At 43.4% G+C, this 25,715-nt stretch overlaps 1 protein-coding gene and 1 long non-coding RNA gene across 9 annotated transcripts; one reads left to right on the forward strand and one right to left on the reverse strand.

Annotated features, from left to right (window-relative positions):
- On the reverse strand, positions 1 to 20,646 carry OPTN (optineurin). 5 transcript variants are annotated; one of them, XM_052789170.1, is made up of 14 exons: positions 20,518 to 20,646; positions 19,516 to 19,695; positions 17,460 to 17,662; positions 14,676 to 14,831; positions 12,888 to 12,964; positions 10,620 to 10,754; positions 9,393 to 9,477; positions 5,853 to 5,968; positions 5,024 to 5,173; positions 3,879 to 3,972; positions 3,049 to 3,207; positions 2,228 to 2,358; positions 1,214 to 1,293; positions 1 to 973 (listed from the first exon to the last, which is right to left on the reverse strand). In XM_052789170.1, exons 2-14 carry the CDS (start codon positions 19,679 to 19,681, stop codon positions 852 to 854), a joined length of 1,674 nt encoding a protein of 557 aa, XP_052645130.1. In that variant the 5' UTR covers positions 19,682 to 19,695; positions 20,518 to 20,646; the 3' UTR covers positions 1 to 851. The 5 variants fall into 5 exon arrangements, with proteins under 5 accessions (XP_052645130.1, XP_052645129.1, XP_052645125.1 ...); XM_052789169.1 differs by having other exon boundaries at positions 10,620 to 10,751; positions 14,676 to 14,834; XM_052789165.1 differs by having other exon boundaries at positions 14,676 to 14,834.
- LOC128142766 (uncharacterized) lies at positions 20,587 to 24,998 on the forward strand. 4 transcript variants are annotated; one of them, XR_008235500.1, is made up of 4 exons: positions 20,587 to 21,306; positions 22,234 to 22,372; positions 23,068 to 23,137; positions 23,711 to 24,998. It is a non-coding gene; the product is annotated as an uncharacterized LOC128142766 (long non-coding RNA). The 4 variants fall into 4 exon arrangements; XR_008235498.1 differs by lacking the exon at positions 22,234 to 22,372 and having other exon boundaries at positions 20,685 to 21,020; positions 21,192 to 21,306; XR_008235499.1 differs by lacking the exon at positions 22,234 to 22,372 and having other exon boundaries at positions 23,068 to 23,218.
- The last annotated feature ends 717 nt before the right edge of the window (positions 24,999 to 25,715 follow it).

Consider the following 25,715-nt stretch of genomic DNA (forward strand, 5'->3'; position numbering starts at 1 on the left):
TAATTTTACACTTGCAATAGATTTATTTTGAGATGTGAAAATCCACTATACTCCTCTTTTTAAATTAGGTTACATCCATCTCAGCGCTTTCTAGCACAATACTGTACAGGTTCAAGTGAATTTATTATAATAAAGAAGAATCAAGACAACACCTTAAAAAGGAACAGTTCTATAAAACCAAGTCACTTGGGTACACCAGGAGCTACATATATCAGACCTAAATGATCTGTTTTAAACCTTACCCACATCTGGCTAAAGCAAGAAGTTACATAAGCCATCAAAAATTTAACATCAGATTAGTATGGTCACAAGGGCAGCAATAAAACTGCCATCTGGAGAAAGAGCAGGGTTCATTTCAAATGCTTGATGAATACAGCACTATTCCATTTTGCTGAAAGCTTCTCAAACAGCTTTTTTAATGTATTAGTTTCCTGATACATAGTATATGAGAGATGAAGTATTTACAGGCTCACAGTACTTTTAATTGATCAGCATATATCCCATCTCCCTTCCGACTTCAGTGATTCAGCCCTGTTCTGCGGGCTAGCCATAAGAGCAGAGCACATCAGGGGAATGTTCCTTAAAGATTTCATAGCAGCAGACACACTGGGAGCTCTTTAATGCATCCATATTGTTATCCTATAAAAATCCTTTTCCTAAAGCAGATTACAACAGGATTAGTGAGTACAGGGCAGGATAGGAGTTTTACCCTCTTCCCATTGAATTAATGAGAAAAACCCTGACAGCCTCCTTCACGGGTTGTAGAGTTGAGCGTTATTTCAGCAGGAAGAAAAAAAAAAAAAGTGTTTGGCAGGTGAAGTTTCAGAAGATGAAGAATTGGAGGGCATCACTCAATTAATGCAGTCCATAACATGAATCTGCAGTGTGTCCAAATCAGGTAGAATTTCTTCACATTTGGGACATGAATACATTGAGATATTCCGCTGCTCTGGCCAGTCTTGACTACCAGTTCCTGCAAGCAGAGAAGATAAATGATTACCTGTTATATTACTTGATTTTGCCACTCTTTTTGTAGAGTGGTTGAAAGAGGACCGGCTTGCTCCCAACAGCCAAAAAATCATGCTCTCTGCAGCTACCCAGGTGCCAGAATAGCCACAGGGGAGCTGGGGAGCTGCTTGCAGCCAAGCAAAGCTGTTCTAAACTGAACACAGCAGGGCCTGGCCCCGTGAGCTGGAGAGGTTGCTTACAGTACCTCTTTGGACAAGGCGAGGTGAGTGTTCCCGATCTGGTGCCCTCGCTCCGTGGCGATTCTGCATCTCTGCCAAAGAGTTTCTGCGGAGGATAAATAAGTCAAGGGCTCTGAAAAAAGACTCAGTAAAAGGTATCTTCCCTTTGTCCCCAGAAAATGTAAAAGGATTCAAAATAAATCAAAAGATTTGCAAGTAAATCATGTCAACTGGTCATGAATTTAGTTCACTGCTGCTCAGAAACAGGACCTAGAAATGCTGCTTTATGAGATCGTGCCAAGGTCCTGCTGAAATCAGCGTCATACAACTGACACCAGCAGGATTTGGGCAGCTACACACCTAGGGATCTGGGGCACACTCCTCTGGAAAACTCCAGGACTCTCAGCTATTCAGGGCAAACTGCAAATTTGATTAAAGTAGAAAGGCAAGTTATACCAGAGAAAGGGTTCAGTGTACAGTTGATGTGAAACGTAACTCGATTCTTCAAATTCTGGGCACTCTTCTTGTACCCACGGCTTCCACAATATGAGTGGAGGACACATGGTTAATATTTCTTTTTTCTCTTTTACAGGTAGGAGTGCTAAACTGGTGCAATTCCAGGGTATCACAGTACTTGAAACTATGGGTACTCACTTACCACTGCCACCCGGAGAAGCAGCAGATATCCCTGGCACACATGCAGCAAGCTTAGCTGCATATTCACCACTAAAATTGAGGCCAAACCCCAAAGAAACTCACATGAATCCACGGGGAGAATTTACCAAGCATGAATCATCCAAAGTGAAAACTTGCTAAAGCACCCAAGTAAGAACTAACACACCTTACAGAGATTCTATCACAAAATTAAAAAGTCAGTCAATTCATTTTTTTTCTCTTTTAAAATTCAAATCAACCAAGAAATAAATGTCTGCAAAGTTGTTTGCCTTTCTACTGAGATGCTAGCAAGACAATGTTGGTCAACTCCAGCACTCAGCATAACAAGACAGTCCAAAGGCAGCTCAGCCAAAGTCTGTTCTCACCGGCCAAGATCTTCAAGGTTTTGCTGCTCTTTTAGCAGGTATGCTAGCTGGACAGCCAACTGCTCCTTCTCCTCATGGATCTTCTCTCTTGCTGCCCTCTCAGCATGGAAATCAGAACAATAAACTTCCATCTGATCAGAGAAATGAAATCATGCTAAGAATTTGTAACTTAGACTGAACCATAGTCATGTATTATATGCCAAGATAACAAATCTGTATCATAGGCTGCATCTACTCAAAACACTCCCACAGCACCTACACACTGCAAAGCGAAGACCTGCACTACTTACAAGGTGAAGAAGACTCAGTAGTTTCTAGATTCTGTATGATACTTCAAGTGTCTTATCTGGGACAGTGCTATTGCCCTCTGCTGTACAGAGGCAGAAATGAGGCACAGAATAGCAGTGAGGAGGTGACATGACCGATCGCACAGACAGATCCGTGGCACAGACAGCGGAACCGGGCCAAGTTGCCAGTTCCGTGCCTTAAATGTGAGGCAGACCCTTTTTAGTCACTGTTTACACCACTGGTTTGAGTAAAATCGTCCCTAAAACATATGCAGTGATTCTTAAGACAGTGGTTTTAAATACACAAACACATCTATTCCCAACTTTTGTTTGTTGTGCCAGACTCCAGCATACACAGTTCCTCCTACAGAACCATACGAAATGGTAGTAAAGGCTCTGCAGGCCGAGTAAGGGAATTATGCTTTGGAATTGAGGAAATGTATTCAGCATTGCAGAGCAAGCCATTAAAAACCTCCTTCTGGTTTCTGAATATTGGGTGGGGGAACTAGCCAAATTCTGAAGAAGAGCTGATACCTGAGCACGGAGCACAGCCATGGTTTCAAGGTCCTCCTCTTGCTTAGCAATCATCTGCTTCATTTCATCTATCTGGAGCTGCTTTGCAGCAAGGGCTTGTTCTGCCAACTCCACCTTTGCATTCAGTTGTTCCACCACAACTTTATCCACTCTGTCCAGCTGCAAGGAAGAACTATGATTATGAGATGAACACAGAATACGACTCTGCTTGAAGTGAAAGGTTGCTTCTTACTCCTCCTGCCCTTGGAAAAGCTTCCAATTTTGTCATCAAAGGAACTTGGACTAAGACAGCAGTGGTGATTGATATTTTATTTTAAAGATTAGTTTTGAGCTTTCAAACTATGTTGCATCAAGTTAAAAGAGAACTCCCTAATGGACACTGCAAATTATGTTTCCCCACTTTCCAAAATTATACAGAAGAATCTGGCACTTCCATGGAGCCTCAGTTATGAACAAGACCTCACTGTGGTGGGCATTCTATTTAAGATTACAAAAATGTCTAGAGGTCTGCCTTCCCACATTTACAAATTATGCTGCAGGAACACCTATATGCCTTTGCCTATCACTGATCTCTAAGGACTGGACTCCATACAGCACTGCAGATTAGACCTTATCTAGAAAACACCATGGCAGTACTGATGTGTGGATAAAGTTTTCTATAATTGACAGCACAGGATATATGTTTATCAGCGCAATGCTGCTATGTTGCATGCTGTATTATGTGGAAGGGACAACAACTGTTTCCTGCCCAAATTTGTTCCTGGATACAATCTCCCATCCCTTCCCGGTTCCCCCTAATTAATTATGATTTCTTCTTGTGATGAGTTTACCTCTTTGAGTTTCATTTCATCGATTCTTTTCATTGCCTCAGTGAGCTCAGGAACGAGTTTGCTATATGCATCCTGCAAGCTACTATATCTTGCCCTGTTTATGACAAGAAAAGAGGTGAAAGTTTGAAACACTTAAAATTTGTCTGAAATCTAAATAAGCTGTTAGAATTTAGAAAAAAGCCACCACCAGCTCCTTGCAAATGAAACTGCATTTCTAATGAGAAAAAAGTCATGCTCTGTGTCTCAACATCTCTCTTCCAATGAGTTCTGTGCTGCTCTATCCATGGACTGAGTCCAAACAAATGTCCTTACTGATCGTCTGCATTTGATATTGAAGAATCCATCACGCAATATTTTTATATCAAGCTCACAAATTCTGTTCAAAATGTAACACCTCTCTTAGGAAGACATCCAAGCCTTGACTCAGATACTTCAAGGGAATGAGAATTCATCAGGAGAAGAACCAGACACAGACTCCAAAGATAACGAGCAGCTTCTCCAGCAGCTATGACAAGTCCTTCAGGAAGTTCAGCTTCTCTGTACAGCTTGGACTGACATTTGCACACTCCTTACATGGACTGCACATGATGACAGGGAGCAGGGAACCAGATCAAACAGCGAGTCTCTTCACCTCAGCTTCACTGCACACTTACCTCTCCTAGTTGCAAATGTAGTGTAGGAACCGCAGACCTCTTCATTAAAGTCACTTTCCCATCATTGTCACCGCCTGACTTGTCCCTGCCCTCCGAGATGTGGACACATTTACCCCTGCTAGTCAGTGGGACAGCTGATGTCACTTTCCTGCTTCCTCTACCTGTATGTTATACCTGACCCTATTCCACCTTTGACTTTATGACAAAAGGAAGATACAAGTCAGAGCTTACAGCTCAAATTTTCCTAAGTGAGGGCTTCAGTAGATGAAAGAATACAGTTTGGGCCTGATGTGGAGACTCCAGATTCAAAATGACATAGACACTGAGGTGAATGCAGGTTTCTAGTTCAGACTCTACAAACATAACATGGTTTCAAAGGGTGCAGAACACAAAATAGTATTTCAGATTCAATTCCCCTTTGGCCAGGTTCCCTTGGACTTCCCTTCCTCACTGACAATACCTCCCTGGAATATAAAATCAAGTCATACTCACTTTTCTTCATGTGTCTTGGCTTGTTCCAGCTTGACCTCTGCCTGCATGCTCTCCACCTGAAGTTCCAGCTTCTTGATGGTGTATATTAGCTGCTGCTTCTCCTCCAATTCCGATGCAGCAGCTGAGCTTTTTCTTTCCAGGCCTTGGCACCTGACAGAACAAGGAAAAAAGGTTGATCTCTCCTGTTCACCTTTTCCTGGTGGATTTGGCACACTAGGCATATTACAAAAAGAATCTTTGTGTGGTTCACTTTAAAGGCTTATTTTGATGAAGAACAAGGAAAGACAAAAAGGAATCTATACACAACCATCAGAAAACAAAGCTACTGAAACCAACACTCACTTTCTTACTATTATGAATCTCAAAGAACTGGAATTTGACAGAAAACTAAGGAACTAAAGTGAAGGTCTTGTAACCACTTTTTATAACCTATGCAATTGGTCTTCAAAAGCACAGACAGTTCATGTGAAAAGGGTCATAACCAGGTCCCTTAGCTTCTTCCCCTAAGACTAGAACATGGATTGATTATGTGAATTGGAAAACAGGAAATATTTGCCTTTACATCAGGAAGGGTTAAAACCCAAGTCTTAAAATTCAAGACACTGGGGTTCTATTTGTAGAACTAGGTTGGCAGCTCAGATTTTCTGACAATTACTGTATTTCTGTACTTTCATCTCCACTTACAAAGAAGGAGCAATCTTTTACAGCATTTCTATGAAACAGGTATTTAAGTTGATATTTGTAGAGCTGGTGAGTTTCCCAAGGTGGGAGTTGTCATACAAATATATGCTGGGTGTCAGAGCAGAACTTTTGTTCTTCTGAACCTTACTTTTCTTGAAGCTTCTTCTGAATCAATTCTGCTTCTTTTAACTTCTCATGGGCTTCCTGAAGCTCTTTAAACAGAGCACAAACTTGCAAATTCAGGGTTTCAACTTCACTGCCAACCTTTTAGAGAAAAAAATAAGGAAAATTACAAATGAACAATTCAAGATACCTAAGCAGGAAGTATCATTCTTTCTCTAGAGAAAACAGCGTAAGTCAGTATGCACTGTTACACTCTATACTCAGTAATAAGGCCCTATCCACAAGGCTTCGCAATTACCAATTATTCCTAAATATGGCAGAACCCCATTTTGACTTAACACTTTCATAAAATCCAGGTGACTCAAAGACAACACTATTACTGACTTTCCAATGTTGGCTAGAATATACCTCATGCAGATGGGAAACACATCTACATTTTCTTTCTCAAGCGTTCACAATTTAAAACACATGAGAAAAGCAGACAGATTTAGTGATTACTGCTGCTCCTCTAAGCAGTAGTTACAGTCTGTCAAAGAAACATAAACAAATGATCTATCCCTAGGTAGGCTTCCAGTCTGCTAGCATCAGGGTGCTCTTTAGAAGGAGGTGTGATGGCAGTTTTAGGTCAGAAGCAGCAGTTTGGAACTAGTAGATGAGGCAGACCAAAACCTTAGACTTTCTCCTCCCAGTTATATCCTGCAATGGCATTATCCCTTCCATTCTAGTTTGCTCCATTCTTGTTGCAGGCAGAAAACAGAGGACACAGAAGTTTTCATGCATTGTAATTTATTTTGATTACACACAAAACCCCTCCAGTCAACTGGCACTCTCCCTACACATACCAGCCTCTCCCACACCACACGCATGAGAACCACAGGTCTGGAAGACTTTAGTTCTTGACTTTTTGAAGGAGAAAATATAACCCCAAATGGTAACTCCATTACCATGCATTCATGAATCAACTTTGCAAACCAAGATGATGATTTCTAGTAAAACTGTCATCAATTTTGTTGTGTTTCTGGCCCTTTCATTTGGCCTTCAGACCACAGGAAGATCACGGAAGGATCCTAAAGACAGGCAAAAAAACAAGAGGAGGAAAGAAACAGCAGGTGGGTTCTCCTCCAACCTAAGACACAAAGGACGCCTCAGAGTTTCAGTTCTTAAACTATATCTCCACGCTCTGGAAGACGTGAAACCTTTGACTCCTGCTGGTTTGTAGTCTCTGGAGGTACATCCTGGAGCATTCCTAAAGACACCTCTGAATCTCATCATCATGCTAGCATCAGTCCAATTGACCCTAGTACTGTAATTTTCATTGATAATGTCTTATCTCATCAAATGCACAGAAAGTCTCCAGTCCAGCTTGGAATGAGCTGGGTGGCTGTGACTAAGAAGATACCAGGTGTATCAAGAGCATGCTGCTGTCCTATTTCCTTGAAGAAAAGCTCCAGTTTTCCAACAGGGGAAGTCCACCACTTCCCCAGGCAACTGAAGCAATAGAAGTTGTTCATCCATGATGACCTGTGAACATTTCCAGCTTTCACCTCAGAGCAGAAGTGTGGAACACAGCCAGTGTGACTGAGAGGCAGACAGAACACAATTGTCTACTGACAGATGTTGCTGAGGACACCCTCCACAAGCTGCCCAAGCTAATATCATTCATCAGTTGTACCAAGCAAAAGGGACTGAACATAATGGTGTAAACACTCACAAAACACATTGCACTACGCTTTTTCTATCTCAGAAGCAAAAAGAGATCATTCTTCTACCATCATAGCTGCAAAACAAGCCACAAAATTATTTTATGCAGTGATCCAACTAATCCAATCACACTCACAGACAAAAGCACTGATTTCTGTAGGGTGATGGCATTTCAATTTGCAGAAAACTAGACATCAGTAGAAATTGCCTTAACAAAAAACATGTCAACAAATGAAACCATATATCACTGGCAAGAGTCTGACTTCTAATAAAGCTGGACTGTGAATTCTTGGTCCCTGGTGAAAGCCATCATAATTCAAGATATTTTACTTAATTGGAACATAAGCAATCCATGCTTCTGGAAAACAAGTCTGGCAGCCTTGCTGAAAGAAAAGGCTAACCTGACTAAAAAAATCCCATCCCACAGTACAGACTGTCTCTCCCCAACACCCATTTCTTACCCTGCCCAGGAAAGGAGAAACACCTAAATCATAGCCTCCTAGACCTCTGCTTCTGGGAAGCTTGCAAGCAGCCTCCCAGGGAAGGCAGAGCACTAACTGCAGTGGTGCTTTAAGATAACTCATCTCAGGAGACCTGGCTGAGGTTAATGTCCAGCTGCCTGTTTGGTAGAGCATGTCCTCTAGCCTCTTCTCCCCCAGCCATTCCTCACTCTCCAAACAGAGCCAAAGCAGGTTTGAAAAAACTTTTCCCTCTCTCCCAGGATGTCTTCAAATGCAGAGCCCTCAAAAATAGTGCACACTGCACCCCCACATTGTTTCATTAAAGATCTACATTTTACAATACAGGGAGATAACATGAGCTCCACTGACAAGACCCTCTGAAGGAACCCAACAGCATATAAATTGAAATGACTGCCATCACAAGCATGTAACTATGCTGACCTCAATATCAGCACTTAGATGAGCATCTGGCTCAAGCTGTAACTCAGGCAAAGTTGAGATAAGTACTGGAAAGAATTAACTGAGACATCATCTCTCTTCCCTAGAAGGGACATCTCTTGGCCTCACTGCAAACTGGTCTTGTTTAACTAAGCCAGCCCTGCCCTAAAATACCTGTCCTGGCCTTCAGAAGGGCACAGGTCTCCAGCAGATCCCACAGCATATTTGCTAGCCCCATGCAGCACCTCAGACAACCTACACTACCTCATATACAGGCACCCTTAGTTGCCTGTATTATGCAGTTGCACTGAACCTGAATGGATCTCCACCGCTATGGGAGCTTACACGCTTACCTCACATAGACAGGCTTGCAACTGTAGGCACATAAATTTAGGTGTCTGAATCTGGAGCTGAATCCCAACCCCAACATCCATTCAAACCCTTAACTGAAAACATCAGGACTAAGTTTGCCTGGAACTGTGTCTCAACCTAAGATAGTTATGCCCCACCATTGTAATATATCCTACCAAAACCATGAAAAAACCCCATGCAAATGAGCTCTGCATTTAAAGTCTGTTTTACAGTATACTGTCATTGGATTGTGATCCAAAAGCTGACCTAGCCAGCAGCAAGAAAATTTACCCAGTCTAGAACTTTCTGGAGCTAGAAATGACTGCATCTCTCTCTGTTTAGTGGGCATGGCCAGGGCAATAAGGTATACCTGCAGTTATGCTATGCTTCCCTAGTTCTTGGCCACCAATCTCACCCTTTTTTGGTGGCTGGTGTAATTTGGAACCACCTCTAAGATATGGATTGGAGAGTTCAAAATTCACTTTCATATACCCTGTGCAGGATAATTGCCCCTTGGTCCCTGAGTGCAAGTCGAAATCTAGGCCCTGAGGTTGTTGGCCTCAACAAGTAAGCTGTATGTTGTTAAATCTCAGCTCACGAGGACAGGTACTTACAGCCTCTGAACTCTCCTCTTCTTCCTGTTCAGTTTGTGTCCCACTCTCCAGGCAGTTGCTGGCTTCCTTCTCCAGCTCTGACAGTCTGGAAAACAGAAGGAGCCAATAATGATAGATTTGGCCTATATTTAAAGTGAGACTGTGACTGTTCAAGGATTTCATGCAAGTGACGTACTCTCCTTCTAACATCACAGCCACAAATGAGAGGCAGAACTGAAAGCACAGACATGCAGGAAAGCCTGCACAATCATGGGGGTTCCTGAAGAACACAGGACACCCAGCATGTACATATAATTAAAATGGATGTATAAGTCTGCAGGTGTGGTGAAGGACAGTGACATTCAGTCCACAGTGAGCGATCTTTGGTACAGTGCACAACTGCTAACCCTTTGGAAATGGGTCAGTCTGTTCACTGAATCCAGTAATTAACGGTGCCTCTATTTTCTTTTGATATTTTCAGAGGCTGAGATTTCTAAGAATCATTTGGCTATGGCTCATTACCTCTTCTAGGAAGACCACGTAAAAGCAATTACCATGACACCAACCTTTCACAGTAGATAATGTCCTGGAAGTCTTACTCTGTCTCTGCGAAGTGGGGATTTGCAACAGCTACTGCTTAGGCAATTTTCCACACCTGAACGGTCATGCTGATTTATACCAACATAACTGAGCTGAGACATACCCTCATGCAGGTCTCACTGGAAAAACTCTCTCTTAGACAAGTTTGGAATTAAACTTATTTTAGACATTTCTAAGGAGCTTTTCCAAGCTCACACATTGCTAAATGTAGCCTGCCAATATCACGAAGAGGACTGTAATCCCTGTTTTATACATAGTGATTTGCTTAAGGCCCCACACACAGATGATTCATAAAAAACCAAGTAACTATGGAGGAGTGAGTAGAGAGAACATCAACTAGTCATCATATCATTCTGACATAACCTGGGGAAAGTTGGAACCCAAAAGGAAATGTGCAATTTGTCTTGATCTGTGCTGCTATAGGAAATAATAATAAAATGCGGAAGCTCTTTTGCCCACGCAAGAGAACCTGTGGTTTATCCCTATAAGGACTACCACAAAAATAAGTTATTGTTACTGACTGCTTGGGTAATTCCCCATCCAGGTCACACTGATATTTCAGCTTGTCTCTGATCAGTCACGGACTTGGTAACCGCAGCAGCCCTGGAAGAGAACAGCTCCAAATGTTACAGTGCACCTGCTTCACACCTCTCTTTGTGATCCTGCAGCTCCTTCTCAAGTTCTTCCCTCTTCTGAGTTTCATTTCTAAGGCAGCAGAGCAGGTGGCTCACAGTTAGCTCCTCGGACTCCAAATTCTTCGATTCATCTGCAGCTTTGCTCCTGCTTGAAACCAACCCAGGTGTAAGTAACAACAGCTATGATTTTACTAGAGCACTCCCTTATCCATAGTTCTGGGACCCGCTCTGACAGGCTACCTTTTCACATGGTGCTGAAAACCAGCATTCTGAGCAAAGGGCTCATTCCCAAGAACCAAGACCTGCCCACAAACTGCTAGCCACAGTTCCCGTGCGTGCAAATGTAGTCCTTGCTTTGCGCAGTGCTCAGACAGTCCCCATGAACCTGGGGGAACAGTTTAGTATTTAAGCAAGGAAACCAAAAGCAGTCAAGGCAATTCAAAACCCAGCGCATTTATTCTAACCTACTTTGCAACCCCTTCTGCAAAGTGCTGCTGTCTGTTCCCAAAATAACACTTTTTTCCAATGAGACATGCAACATTTCTTATCTCTGTCTCATTCCTTTCCAAAAAAAGAAGGCACGTTCCACTAAAAATGGTCATCAGAAATTGCTTTCTTCTTCAGAAAAAATATCTTCAATATTTCACCTCCTTCATATTCTATAGCTCTTTTCAAAATCGCATTATGCTACTGTAGAAGTGAACCAAAACAAATACAAAACTACCTGAAAAACAAGGTAAGTTAATTTCCTGGGGATAAAATACTGTATACCATTCCCTCCATTTTTATGTCCATCTAGACAGAAAGTCAAAATCCCCTAACTATACAGTAAGATAGGCAGGTTAAATACACTGTACATTTCAGAAGCTCAGCTATAAAACAGCAGGTGTTTAAAACTTTGCTTTTGTAGTTCAGAACAGAAAGTAAAGCATAGTCCTCTGTGTGCTCCTGAGAGCTAGAAATCTTTGGTGAACAAAATTCAATACCCCAAAGACAGTGTTCAGCCAGGATATTTTAAGTAAATAACTTTTATCAGGGGATTTTTAGTGGACAGTTCTACTCTTACAGAAATAAACCCGTCCTGAGTGGATCACATTTCTCTGAACCTGTTAACAGCACCAGTCTAAAGTTTCAATGCTGGACAAAGACATGTGGTGACACAGAAAATATTTTAAGAGGTACATACAACCCCTGTTCTTGCAGATATGGCCCAGATACTCATCAAAAGGTAAGCAAGTCCCACAGAGAATGTCTTCTCGTAATCAGAGTGTTCTCAGAAGCCACCACTAACAACAAGCTGAATACTTGCAGCCCAGTCTGTGGTCAGCAACTCTCTCAGTTTCATCTGCAACCATAACTTCCTCCCCCGCCTGCCCCTTCAACTTCTTAACTGTATGCTGAGGGACAAGTTTTATATGTCATTACATTAAAAAGCCGTTCTCCCTTGCAGGGACGTAGGGAGTGACAACTTGTACATGGAGCACAGCTTTCTGCCCTGCTATGCCCTTAGCATTTTCTATATCCTTTCCTTCCAAAAGCAAAGGCCACAAAGTAAATAAGAGAGTTCAGCCACAACCATCTAGCTGGTAAATTGGGCAGTATCCAAAATGGAAAGTTTAATAGTATCAGCTGTCTATGTCCACGAGGAGTAAAGGTTCAGCTGGGGGCAAGAAAGTCCCTTGTGCCCTGGAGCTGATGTAAAGATCAAATTTTGAGAAGTAACCTAAACAGAATGCTGGTATCTTAAGCCTAGTAACCTGAAAAATAAGGACTATGTCACTGCACTGTCTTTCTACCCCACCATGATACAATTTATACCAACCACACACAAACAGAACAGACAAGGTTCAGATCCGAAAGACTACAAGACCTCTGATTCTTACCAACATCATTGTAACTGGGTAGAGGACAGATACTCTATTAGACCATCTCCAATGACTAGAAGGGAGAGACTCCCTGCAGCCTCTATCTTTATCTTTTCTGTCTGGCCTCCCTTAAAAGCCTGCAAAGTTGGCAAGTCAGCATGTACACAAATGCCTGGCCAACTGGCCAGAATATGCAGTCCCTCTTGTCAGCTAGTGAAAATTGGGAAGAAAAATGCCAGAGAGCTGAGGGTCTTTCTGACATGGTAAGAAGGTAGAGCTACTGCAACAGAAGGATGCAAGGCCACAGAAAAACAGGGTTTTCTAGTGCATTCCTCATAGAAAAAAGTTCCCTCACATTGAAAACAAAACACATTGCAGAAGCCTGAATTACACACATTGCACAAGAACCTACGTACATGTAGACAGCAACGTTACCGGTCATTTCACCACTATTCTCTTGACGTTCCTTTGCAGTTCTATTTATTTCTCCTTCCTAGGAAAGGGAAAACACTATTAGCTTTGTATTTGAACTAAGCAGGACACAGTTTTTATTTACTTGAGTTAAGGAAGAAAACCAGGGAAAACTATTATCATGGCAATAAAAATAAATAAAACACAAAACTCCTACAGATCAGTTTCATGTTTGGAAATTCTTAACTTAAATACTTCACATGCCTTTCCCTGTATATCTTCCGGACTCAACAGAGAAGAGGAACAACAATGAGATTTGGCCTTCTCCTTTCGTCAGCAACTTCCATGGCCACTCTCCCCTATAAAGATGTCCTGGTTTCAGCTGGGTTAGAGTTATCTGTCTTCCTAGTAGCTGGTACAGTGCTATGTTTTGAGTTCAGTATGCGAAGAATGTTGATAACACTGATGTTTTCAGTTGTTGCTCAGTAGTGTTTAGACTAAAGTCAAGGATTTTTCAGCTTCTCATGCCCAGCCAGCGAGAAAGCTGGAGGGGCACAAGAAGTTGGCACAGGACACAGCCAGGGCACCTGACCAACGTTCCCAAGAATCCCAACTAAGATAAGACACTTAGCATTTCGAATTAGTCCGAAGTCACCTGCTGCACCGTGTTGGTTTTTCCAGAGAATATTTTTAATGCAATGGAGGCTACCTATGACATCAATTTACTTTGAGCATGAAAGTGGAAGGTGTCCTGGTTTCAGCTGGGATAGAGTTAACTGTCTTCCTAGTAGCTGGTACAGTGCTATGTTTTGAGTTCAGAGCGAAGAATGTTGATAACACTGATGTTTTCAGTTGTTGCTCAGTAGTGTTTAGACTAATGTCAAGGATTTTTCAGCTTCTCATGCCCAGCCAGTGAGAAAGCTGGAGGGGCACAAGGAGTTGGCACAGGACACAGCCAGGGCACCTGACCCAAACTGGCCAACGGGGTATTCCATACCATGTGACGTCCCATCCAGTACAGAAACGGGGAAGTGGGGGGGCAGGGATTCGCCGCTCGGGGGACTGGCTGGGTGTCGGTCGGCGGGTGGTGAGCAATTGCACTGCGTATCATTTGTACATTCCAATCCTTTCATTATTGCTGTTGTCATTTTATTAGTGTTATCATTATCATTATTAGTTTCTTCTTTTCTGTTCTATTAAACCGTTCTTATCTCAACCCACGGGTTTTGCTTCTTTTCCCAATTTTCTCCCCCATCCCGCTGGGTGGGGGGGAGTGAGTGAGCGGCTGCGTGGTGTTTAGTTGCTGGCTGGGGTTAAACCACGACAGAAGGACAAAAATAAATTCCAAGTCCTTCACCACTACACCTTGTAACACACAAGTGCTCCATGTCAGGTAATCTAAGAGACCATAGAATCATAGAATCATTTATGTTGGAAAAGACCTTTAAGATCATTAAGTCCAACCATGCAACTCTTCTCCCAAATCCACTGTGCCTATATCTTGTGTTACTGCTGTTGCTGGCAGTTTGCAGTTCACTTTCAAAGAGGCATAAACACTTTTCATTGGCATGGGTATAGATTCACCCTTTCTACTAAAGGAAGACAGGGTGCTAAATACTCGACTGTAGAATGTCATCAAGTAAACACTGTCACCATAATTACACTCAGACCTGACTTCCTCATCATTTAGCCTAGTATGAGAAGAAAATTCAGTTTGCAAAAAAAGGAGGACCAAGTTGGAACCAAAGTTTCTGGCCTCAGGTCACTGTGTTCTTTTTATTCCCCTCACTTACATTCATCCCAATCTCCACAAAGGAATCCTCTGCTGAGGAGATGTTCAGCTTGACCTGCAGTTCTGAAATGATGGCTAGCAGATCTGCCTTCTCAGCCTGGAGCCGCTGCACCTGGGATTTCAGCTGCCTCGCTTCCTTCTCGGGAGCCATGTAGCCCTCCTGGGATAAACAAACCCTGCATTAGCCAAGCAAAAGGAAACACCAGCCAAAGAGCACACAGCCTGAACATAACAATGGTGTCCCACATCCCTTCTTCTCTGTTTAGGTTTGCCTGGAAAAACCCAGTGTACAGATCCCTAAACTATGCTTTGGTCCACTAGACAGCAAGAAGTCTACACTGTGAAACCAAGTTAATCAAATGATGAGCATCATGCTTCTGGAAAACAGGGGCCTGGTTCTCTAAACGCATAGATAATTAGGATGTAAATCTTTGTCTGAACCTATGCCTCTCACTACCACATAGAGTCTCAGCCAACCTACAGAATTATCGTCCAGAACTGTTGTCTTTTTTCACTCATATCCTATTCCTCTTTTCCCAAATCTACCTAAGACCGTAGGGAGAAAAAAAACAGTGGGCAGACAGCTTTTCCACACCACCCACTTTCAGCCTTCCCTCACCGTACAACTTTTCTGTATCCCATCTCCATGTATAAATCTCTCCCTATATCCCTGACCTTCACACAAGTCTTATATTCCTTCTCTTCCACAAAGCCTCTGTCCCTCAAACATTCTCCCCAAACTTAATCTCTCCTTCCAGTCATGATGGTCTCCTTCACCTTCTGCCTCTTCCCTTTCCCCAGGATCCTCAAAACCCTCTCTTAAGCCTCTACATAACCAGGAAGCCTCATTTCTCTCCTTTAGATGCCTCTTCCCATTATGAAACTTTCCCTGTGAGTTTATTTCTTCCTCATTTTGTAATCTGAGCCTTCCACTTCCTGGTAATACCTTTATTACACCACATTATCATCAATGTAAATTCTGGACAATTCCTGGAGTCTGAATTGCATTCTAATCTATCATTCATGCCAAATCTCCAAACTCTTGCTATGCTGACAGTGTCTCTCATCCCACAGCACCACCCTACCCACCTGACTTGCTGCTGTCTCTGATTTTGTGCTTAGGCTGTAAGAGGATGCAATTAGAGTAAGCTCCAGTGAAGAAGAGAGAGCTTTACAGCAACCTGTGCAAACAGAGGTACGATTTTGAGAGAAACCCTCCTAAGAATGCTCGTTCACCACTAAGGGAGGCAACACAATATATCTGTGATTTACTTTGAGTGAAAGAGAGATGTCACAACGGTAGCAATGGACTATAGTCTATCTCTGTTAATAGTAAAACACAGGTGAAAGAAATTAGACTAATTTTAAATTAGAGGAAATTTTTTCATGCTCTTTCTAAACAAAAAAAAGAAAAAAGAAAAAAATTAAAGTAGAACTAAAGCATTCAAGAGAGAAAGTCATTTTGGCTTAAATGACAGTCAGCCTGAAAATCATCATCAGATATGAAAACGTTGCTGTCTAATTTAGTTACCACTGGCTAATAAAACTGCAAAGAATCAGAGAAGAACCAGTGCTTACTCTACGAAGCTCTTGGAATGAGATAATTAGAAGAGATTTATTTTTACTTATCTGGATGTTGGATTACTATAGCAGGTTGGATCACTCTGTCAATAACATACTTTAAGTATTCAAAGTACAAGAACTTCTAAAACAGGTAAAGACAGAATAAATCCTCTACTTCCCCTTAAAAACTATTCCAGATTTATGAAATTCTGAGTTTCCTTGAAAATCCTGAAACACAACTTTTAGCCTGTAAAGATTGTGTAAGTAATACTTACACAATCACACTATTTATACATTACTTTCTTCCCCTCTTGTAACTTCTGAACTCATTGGCTAATTCTGATTTACATGCTGAAAAATTTCTTACAGAGTTCCATAAAATAGGCAGTCAGGAAAGGAAAGGAGAGTCTACTAGTGTCTCCATTGAGAAAAAGGCTAATACACTCATCCTTCATCAGGCAACAGAGAATCCACCTGGGTCCTGGATGTACCAGATACCAGGATGCATCAGTTTGGCTCTGCATGAAACTTCTTGTTAAACATGTGGGACACAAAGCAGGTTTTGTTTTAATAGGCTTTGTCCATAGAGGTCTTCAGTACTACCTGCAAAATGTTGCCTGGCTACTAAGCAATCACCTGCAATGTTAGGAATGATGTGTTACAGAGCCAAAGGTAAGACAGAGCGATGAAGCTCTGTCAGACTCAAACAGGGCAGCAGAAGTACAGATCTAATCTGACCTTGGTAAAAGAGTTTTCATGAGAGGGAATGACATAATAAAAATAGATGGCAGGTAATTTTTTTTTTTTCTTACATGTCAACTTCTCCCTGGAAACACAAATACAAAAGCAATTAAACGATCATGACAGAGAGATGATCTAACCAGCAAAGGGAAGGATAAAGTCAAGAGATACCCAACGGTAAACAAAATAAAGAATGAAAAGTTAGCAAGAAATATTAATTTCTTATTTCTTATGTCAAGAATGTTAATTATTATTGTTAATTAAATGTTAATGGAAATGTAAATTATCTCAGGTGTGGCACAATTTTCTTACTACACTCTGAGAAGCCTCACTTTATAAGTCAGGCCAAGACCTCTTGTTAGATCATAAGGATAAAAATGGAGATGTTAACAAATCTCCAAAGCTCCCAGTGTGATGAAGGGACTGAATGCTCCAGACTTTCAGTTCAAAAGTGCGTCAATCCAACCAATTCCTTACTTACCATTTCAGCTCCTTCTTCTCTTTCCTTTAAGCTCTGAAGTTGTTGCTGTAGCTGTTCATTTTCAATGCACTTGGCTAGCAAGCACTGCTTAGCCTCCTTAAACTTTAACTCATAAAATTCTCGTTCTTCTTTCTGCTTCTCTCGCCAGATGGAAAGTTCCTCATATCGGTCCTTCATAGCTTGGTTATGCAACTTCATGGCTTCTAAACGATAGCCAGAGACAAGACATTGATTCACATTACTACTCTGTCAATGAAACAGCAGATTTCCACTGCACTGAGCTCAGAATTCTTCAGTATCAAATGGCTTAGCAATAATTGGGTATGAAATGCAAACCTCCTTCTCGTGTACCTTAAATACCAAACCAGAACTAAACTTAGTATAGTCTGTTAGCACTATAATAAATAGCATTAAATCCACTGCTGAAATCACATGCCCACACTCTCTCACTTGACTTATTCCTAAACTGAGAAGTACAAGCAAGAAGTATTGTTCACAAGAGGTACTTGGTATCTTGCTGCATGTGTTATTACATGATCAACCCAACTGAAACTACCGAACTGAGATTCTGAAACTACTGAGACTTGGTACAGAAAACAGACATCCTGGACTGGTAAATTACTGCATGAAGACAGATGCTATCAAATCAAACGTCTCAAATATGCCCAGCAATGCTCTACTTGAACATTTGATTACGATTTGATTGAAAGCATTGAAAAAAATATACCCGACAATTTACAGCAAAGTCACTTCCCCCTGGCTGGGAAGCCATGCATATGTAACAAAATCAGTATGTAACAATGTCAGTCTCACTACTGCAAAATGCTTAAAAGATTTTTAGGAAGAGTCAATGAAAGTATTTCAGACTTGCTTTTTTTAAAGCGGCAAACTCAACGCCAGTTGCTTGAAAATCTTTTATACATTGTATTTTGCAGTAACTTCCATTATGTCCTGATGTCATATTATAAACTGGCAACTAATTCTTCAGGTTATGTACATAAATGTAGCTCTGGAGAATGATTCTGCAAGGTATGAGTTACAGCAGCTGTCAATATGGTCCCGAAACATTATCTTGTATGATACAGGACCTTTTAGCATAATACCAGAGGTACTTCTAGAAACAACTTTCCTGCCAGATACCCATGAGACTCCAAGGCAGAGAGCTTGGACCAGGTCCAAAAATGATTCAGGTGGAATTTAAACACTCGTGTAAAATCACAGCACACACGATAGGTGACTTCGTGCTCTGCTGTCATATAAACAGTGAGGTACCACTGTCTTTTACATAGAAAATTCCCAGATCACTTGGGTTTTGCTCTATCCATTTAAAAAAACAAAAATTCATATGTGACACCTAAACTCCTGGAATCCAGAAACAAATCTATCTCACCTGGAAGACTCAAATCATTAGGCATTTTCAGGAAAACCTATCGATTTCTCCCAGATAGACCCTGCCATGGCCACCGCTTCCTTTTGAAGTACGGAAGGTGCTGCCACATCTAAACGTTCATAGTCATTACTACACACAGTGCAGGACAGCCTGCTCCAATTCCCCTCTCTGCCCAAAAGAATGCGGCTCTTTTCAGACAGCATTCTAACCCAAACTGTCCTGGGCACTGTGCAGTACCCACCGCTCCTGATGCAGCTATGCCAAAATGTTAGTCTGTCTGCAATGGAGCTGCCCAACAGTCCAAAAATACAAACCAAAAAAGCTCTTAGAGGTTGACGCGCAAAGACCATATCATAGCAAGAGATTTTTCACCTCGCCTCCTAAAATACACAGTGCTATACTGCTTATATGTATAATTCTAAAGCAAGTAAGTCACCCATACATTGGGCTGTTCTCCCCCTAATCTTCCATACCAATTTAATTTGATGTGTCATACCAAACTGGGCTTGCTACTTGCAGAGTCTCTTATAGAACAAATGCCACCTAGGTATAAAATGTTATCCAGCAAGGGTGAGTGAGCACAGAATTCATACTCATAGGACAAAAAACCCCACAGAAGAGACTCAGGGCTTTTGCATTTCAAGACCAGTTCACATGCACATTCACCTTTTAAGTCATTGTTCTCAGTGATTAGTTCTTTCATCTGTTGTACCATCTCTTCTGGGGTGTAGGTACTAAGGGCAGGGGCTGCCATGCTGTCCGTTCCGTTTTCCACTTTACTCCTGGGATGCTCCCCATTTTCAGCAGGACGGCTCTTCAACTTGCTAGACATTTCTGAGGCGTCTACTACAAGGTTTGCAAAGAGAAAACTCTCCATTTCTTGCCCAATAAATGTTTATAAAGAAAACATAATCATACCTTTATTAAGACAAGCAAGCCACATGTCTTGTCATAACACGCAGCCACCTTCCAATCCCTCTGACCCTGCTACACCTGAGTATCCACGAGTCTCCACATCCCCTTCACCCCTCACAGGACTGCATGAATAAAGCCACTGATCCCCGAGACCTCCCTCAGCCTAACCAACCCCTCCTCGGGAGCCCCTTCCCCTGGGAATGAAACAACAAGAACCCCTGTCTCACCCACCCTCCCCTCTTTCCCTCGCCAGCCCCGGGCGTGTGCAGCCGGACAGTATTTTGGGAGGTCGGCACCTCCCGTCCCTGAGGAGAGCGGGCTCCGACACCCGCCCGGCCCTGACAGGGCCTGGGCCGCCGCCGCCACCCCCCCCGCCCCGCTCGGCCTCAGCGCGCCCCGACGCTGCGTTTCAACGCCGATATTCCATTTCCACTGATTTTTAACTTTCGTTTTCGCTTTCTTGTCCCCTTTTTCCTTCTCCCCCGCACGCCCGGCACCCTGCCGCCGTACCGGGGGAGGCTGAGGCGCCCGCCTCTGCCCAGTCACGGCCGCTCCGTCCCGCCGCAGCCCCCCCCACCCCCCCGGTCCGGGGGCGGCCTCCGGGAGCCGCAAACCGGCGTTTCCCCGTTCTGCCCTTCCCCGGCGCGGCCCACCCCGGATCCGCCGAGTCACCGGCCGAGCCCGCCCACGGCGACCGCGAGGGAAAGCGGCGGCCGCCCCCCCCCCCCCCCCGCCGGCCGTCTCCCCGCTCACCCCCCTCACGGCGCGCCCATGGCGGCGGCAGCAGCAGCAGCAGCAGCAGCGGCCCGGCTCAGCTGACTGCCCTCCCCCTCCTCCTCCTCCTCCTCCTGCCCGGGGACTTCCCGAGCTCCGCCGGTTCCCGCCCACCGGCGGCAGGGGCTGGCTGCCAGCCTCCCTCAGGCTGCCGGGCCTCCCGTCCCAGCGCCCTCGCCCTCGCCCGGGCCCTCAGCGTCTCCCTGTCCTCACGCATCCCTCGGCGTTTCCCGCCCGGAGGAGCCCAGGGCCGGCCAGCCGAGCGGGGATTTAGGATGGGGTTTGCCCCGCTGTGGGGATGTAGCCCGTTAGTGGCTGTCAGAGGACACGGTTGGATGCGGCGTCTGGCCCGGGAAGTGCTTCGAGGCCTGGTTCTCGGGGATGGGGGTGGTTGGGGCAGTTCGGCTCACACGGTCGCAGGGCTTAGTGACTGTCCTTAGCGGGGTGCTGGGCTGGAACTGCCTCGCAGTGCCCGTTCTTAGGTAATAGGGCCGACTTTGGACTTTTGGTCCCTTCGTTTTCAATGGGAAAAATGCCATTTTACTTAAAATGTCAGCTTTCCGCCTGGGAAAGACCAATCTTTCATTAAATAACCGCATGGCTTGAAAATAAGCTCTTCTGATTTGAAAACGCTGTGCTCTGATACCTCCTAGGAATTGTGAACTGTCTGCTGTTTAATGAAATCGTGCCTTTCTGCGGACTGGTATCCTCAGCTGCCCTCCGAGCGCTGCAGCCAGGGACTCCCCAGCACAAGAAGGGAGGTGCACGGTACGTGGTGGACGCTGGCAGGGAGCAATCCTTTCGCAGTTGAGGAACTTCAGCATCCAAACTGAGGGTGCAGGTTACAAATCTCCCTAGAAGCAAAACCAGCAAATGTTTGGGACCACCTGCGTGGTAAAGAACAGGTCTGATGGCAGATTGATGCATGCTGAGCCCATAATCCATGTGCTTTCTGCTTACACTGCTAACAAACGGAATCTGGCTCCTTCTAGGCACGCTGAGATCTTCTCTGCTTGAGGGAGTGTGATCTCTGAATTACTGTCATCTCCCATCACTGCATCCATGGCTGGTATGTTAGACAGGAGCGTATGGGAGTTAGAGGGGCAATAAAGGTAGCTTCCGTGAGAACGAGGAACAGAAATACTAGCAGCTCATCATGGCTTTTTATTTGAGCTCTGAGCTAAGTTCTCGAAAACTGCAGGACGTTACTGCATGTGCAGCAAAGGCAAAAGAAGAGCAACAAAGATCAACTGAGTTTTACTCGTCAGAGGAATTTAAAGAAGCATTTGCTGTTTTATTACACTTCTGATAGCTGACAGTAATCCCATGTTATAGTAGCTTAAACGGAATCCATTGTATAGTCACCTCCTAGCTCAAACAAAATCCATTGTATAGCATTAATAGATTTGCTAAAGCCTTAGGCTACAAGCAGTGTGGCCTATAAACTGAGTTTATACTCAGTTACATGAAGGGAGGCCCCGAGACGGGTGCATCCTGTGAAAAGTAAGATAACCACATCTGTCGGCAGACGCTGCATCCTCGAGATAAGGAAAGGAACAGCCTGCCTGGAGACAGAAAAAGGATCCCATGAGGAACAAGAAGACCCCAGACCCAAATATTACCATTGGACTGAACCATCGCATGAGGGGAACGTAGATTGTAAGGGTATAATTGCCCAGAGATTTCTTTGTTCAGGATCCCTCTCCAGAGGCACCCAGCTCGAGCTGTCCTATACTGCTGTACCACTCAATAAATTTGTCTGATGTATGTCGTGTCAGAGACTCTTCTTCAGGAAAGCTAGAGCTGAGCCTGAGGGAAGACGAAACACCTGAGGGTGAGTGTGTGTGTGTGAGGAGTTGGAAAGGGGCACCCATCGGCTCACTGGAGCTGTCCACTGTGAAGGGACTCCAGTACTAGCAGTTAAAGTCTCAGGTGGTGTGTGTGCAGCTCCTTGAATGGTTTGTGAATGTTCGGGCAGTGGCTTCTCCCTTAACACCCAGATCTGTTTTTAGTACTTGGAATTAATTTTGGGGAACAGATCTTATTTAGGCAGCAAACATCCAAGTTTTGGGGGAGCAGTTTAGCATTTCGGTGTGTGCTTCACTGCCAATAAGATCTATGTATCTCGCAATGCTTTGAAGAGATCCAAATGCAAGAACGGTCCTTGCTTACAGTTGTAGAATGCAGGGGGGTTGCTTAGAACCACAACTGATGTATCTGATTCTAATTGGAATGAAATATTTTGCTTTTTAAAAGCCAAAGAAAAATTAAAGTCCTTGTAGGGAAGGGAGAGAAATAACCAAGGAGGCCCTGTGAAAAATAAAAAAATGAGACAATTCAAATTTTTTACATAAAAGGAAAAATTGCTTCTATATCAGGAACATTAAAGTGTTTGCATAAAACTCTTGTTACACAACAGCATTGTGGGAATACAGTGGAGAAAACAATTGTTTGGGCCCACCTATTTTATTCAGATCTTTTTTTCAGCACAGTCTCTCAAGTGATGAATTTGTTTTGTCCATTCTGCAGGTCGTGGGTAACACGCAGGAGCGGAGTGTGTTGGGTCTGTGAAGGAAGGAGACTTCTGTTCTAACTCCCGGTGAGTGGTCTGAGTTGCTGGGCTGAGTTACGTGTAGCTCCTCTATCTATGCTGTACTGCACAGATTGTAAATATTTGGAGGTAAGAGTGTAAAAGTGTCTAGCTTTCCCCAAGCTGTTCCATAACATACGTTTGTGAAAATAGACTTCGGTCAGCTCTGGGTCTGAGGGCTCAGATTCAGTCAAGTTACTTAAGAAATTCCCTTGAGGCAGCTGAGCCATGGAAACAGTCTTTGTGTACACCCTTACTCCCTAGCAAATGGGAGATAATGCAGCTTAGCTTAGTCTGAAATGATGGAGGGCGGTGCTGAATTATCTTCACGTCGCCCTGCGCCAACAGCTTGGATACTGTTTTTGCAGTTGTCCAGGAGCTGAACCCTGAGAATCAAACAAAGCTGGGACAAAGGCTTGAACTTCAGAAAGCTTTGATGCAAAGAACATCTCTCTATGTATATCTCTACGTATATACACATAGGGCTTATGTTTTATCCGTCTGTCTATCTGTGTTATATTATGTGGAACTCATGCTGCCTCTGACTCTCTTAAGTTGGCTCTGCTCTTCCTGTCTTTCTAGTCTCAGCGTTGCCTTCTTGCTTCTGACTGATGCTGTGGTAGCTGCTGGAAACTCCTGATTTTGGCCAGGATCCCATAGATACTGTACAGACGTAGCCCAAAGACTGACTTCTCTCGCAGGACACTATGAATATACACTACACCAGTCTGGATTGCTTCCTCTGAGCAGCTCAGGTTCCTAAAGGAGCTTTGCTTTATTCTTGCCACAGAGGTATCCACAGGTCCATGGAAGGACTACTACCCTTGATTAATACCTGGGCTTCTTGCCAATGTAAATGCTGGAGTGTTTGCTGTGACTTCAGATTTGCTGATTAAGCTTAATTTCCAATTGATAGGTAATTTGAAAACACCGCAAAAGATATGTTCTTTCAGGCTTTGAGCAGACTAAGTGGGGGAGAGGGGATGTTACGAAGTGCATCCAACTTCTGCAGTCAGCAGCACTGTGTGATGAATGTCACCATAACCTACAGAGAAGTAAGATAATGAAATGCTTTCATTTCTTCTGACAGTTAAATGCTAACATGGCCTGGAGAGGGCTCAGAGCCAGCTGGTAAAATTACATTAAACAGTGTCAGGCCTTAAATTATCATCTACAGTAAGACAACTACAAAGAGCGTGAAAGTCTCATGTATGATCTGAATGTTTATCTGCCATTAACAGATGGTATGTTCAATCTGGGATCACCATGGATTTTTGATTATCAGTCCAGTATTGAACCTATTTCTATTAATAACTGTTATTACCTTCAAAGGGAGAATCATCAAATGCAAAGTCCAGGAAGCCAAGAGATGACAGAAATAAAACAGTAGAAAAAAGTGACCCAAGATCATGGTTTTAGTCTGACAACCCTGTTGTGGGCAGGATATGTGAAGCAAAGGTAGTGCCAAGGAATGTATCTAACTAATTGCTTTTGGCCCATTCCGTGCCGTTTAATACAGTGTGTCATGTACCACTTTCCCTCCCACATACAGCTGAATCGATAACTTCTTTTACAACTGCAATTATATAACATCTCTGTGCAATGACATAGAAAAGTAAAAATAGTACCTCTAGCACAGCTCTTAGATGATCTAATTCGGAGCTTGCTCGTATGTAGAGAAATTTGTATGTAACGGTTTTCCTTTTCAGCTTTTTCCATCCTCAAATGAGTTGCAGTTTGATTGTGCCGAATTGCTGGAATTCCTCACTCTCAGCTCTGATTTCTTTCTTGAAACAAACTCATTCTGTCACCAGTCAAAAATATTATCTGTAATCTTTTTTTTCTAATAAATTTGGTGATTGGAGTCAAATTGGCAAAAAAGTCCCCACTTATTCTGACTCTAGCAAGAGCAGCAACCAAGAAAAGTACTCCATGCTATTTTCTCTAGGTACATAGCCCTGCGTTAGGACCCCTGATGACAAAGTAATTTTCTGCCTGTCAGTAGGATGCTTTAGACTTTTTGCTGAGAAGGAGAGCGAAATGTTAACCACCAGTCTGGTGGTTTTGTGATTCTGTCTCTGGCAGTTCAGAAGACATGAACTAACTCGTGACTGGGGAATAACTGCCATTGACAGTACTATAGGATCCTTGTTCGGGCTGTCTTCTCCTTTCTTGACCACTCAACAGATAGTGGTGTCCACTCAGGGAGCAGCACATTTCACTCAACAGCTGCCATGCAGCAGGTGCTGCTTCTTCTGTCCTTACACCCTTGATGATAAAGGGGGAGAAAAAAAATAAAATGGATAAATGAGCAGAATAGCTGAAAGCCAAATTGACGCCTGTCATTGTTTTCTCTTTCCAATAGATGGCACCAATTCTCTTTCCAGATCATTGTCTGTTGAGCAGGTCAGGAGCTCCAGAGTACCACAAGTGTATAAAAACACAGGCATCTTTGCCCTTTTCTTTTGCTCTTTCTGAGTGTGAAATTTGGACCAAGAAGGCAGCAGACTGAGAAAATGTCTGAAGCCCTTGGAATGTGGCACTGCTGCCAAGTACAGCCATGCAAGGAAACACAGGCAGATCAACG

The sequence above is a fragment of the Harpia harpyja genome, chromosome 6, assembly GCF_026419915.1.
Source record: "Harpia harpyja isolate bHarHar1 chromosome 6, bHarHar1 primary haplotype, whole genome shotgun sequence".
NCBI classification, from domain to species: domain Eukaryota; kingdom Metazoa; phylum Chordata; class Aves; order Accipitriformes; family Accipitridae; genus Harpia; species Harpia harpyja.

Coding starts and splice junctions, on each gene's coding strand:
- OPTN (XM_052789165.1), bottom strand. CDS start 19,681: ATGTCTAGCAAGTTGAAGAGCCGTCCTGCTGAAAATGGGGAGCATCCC. Junction 9,478..10,619: donor CTGCAGGATCACAAAGAGAG/GTGTGAAGCAGG, acceptor TCTGTTTTCCAG/ACTGTCAGAGCTGGAGAAGG. Junction 974..1,213: donor ACCTCGCCTTGTCCAAAGAG/GTACTGTAAGCA, acceptor CTCTGCTTGCAG/GAACTGGTAGTCAAGACTGG.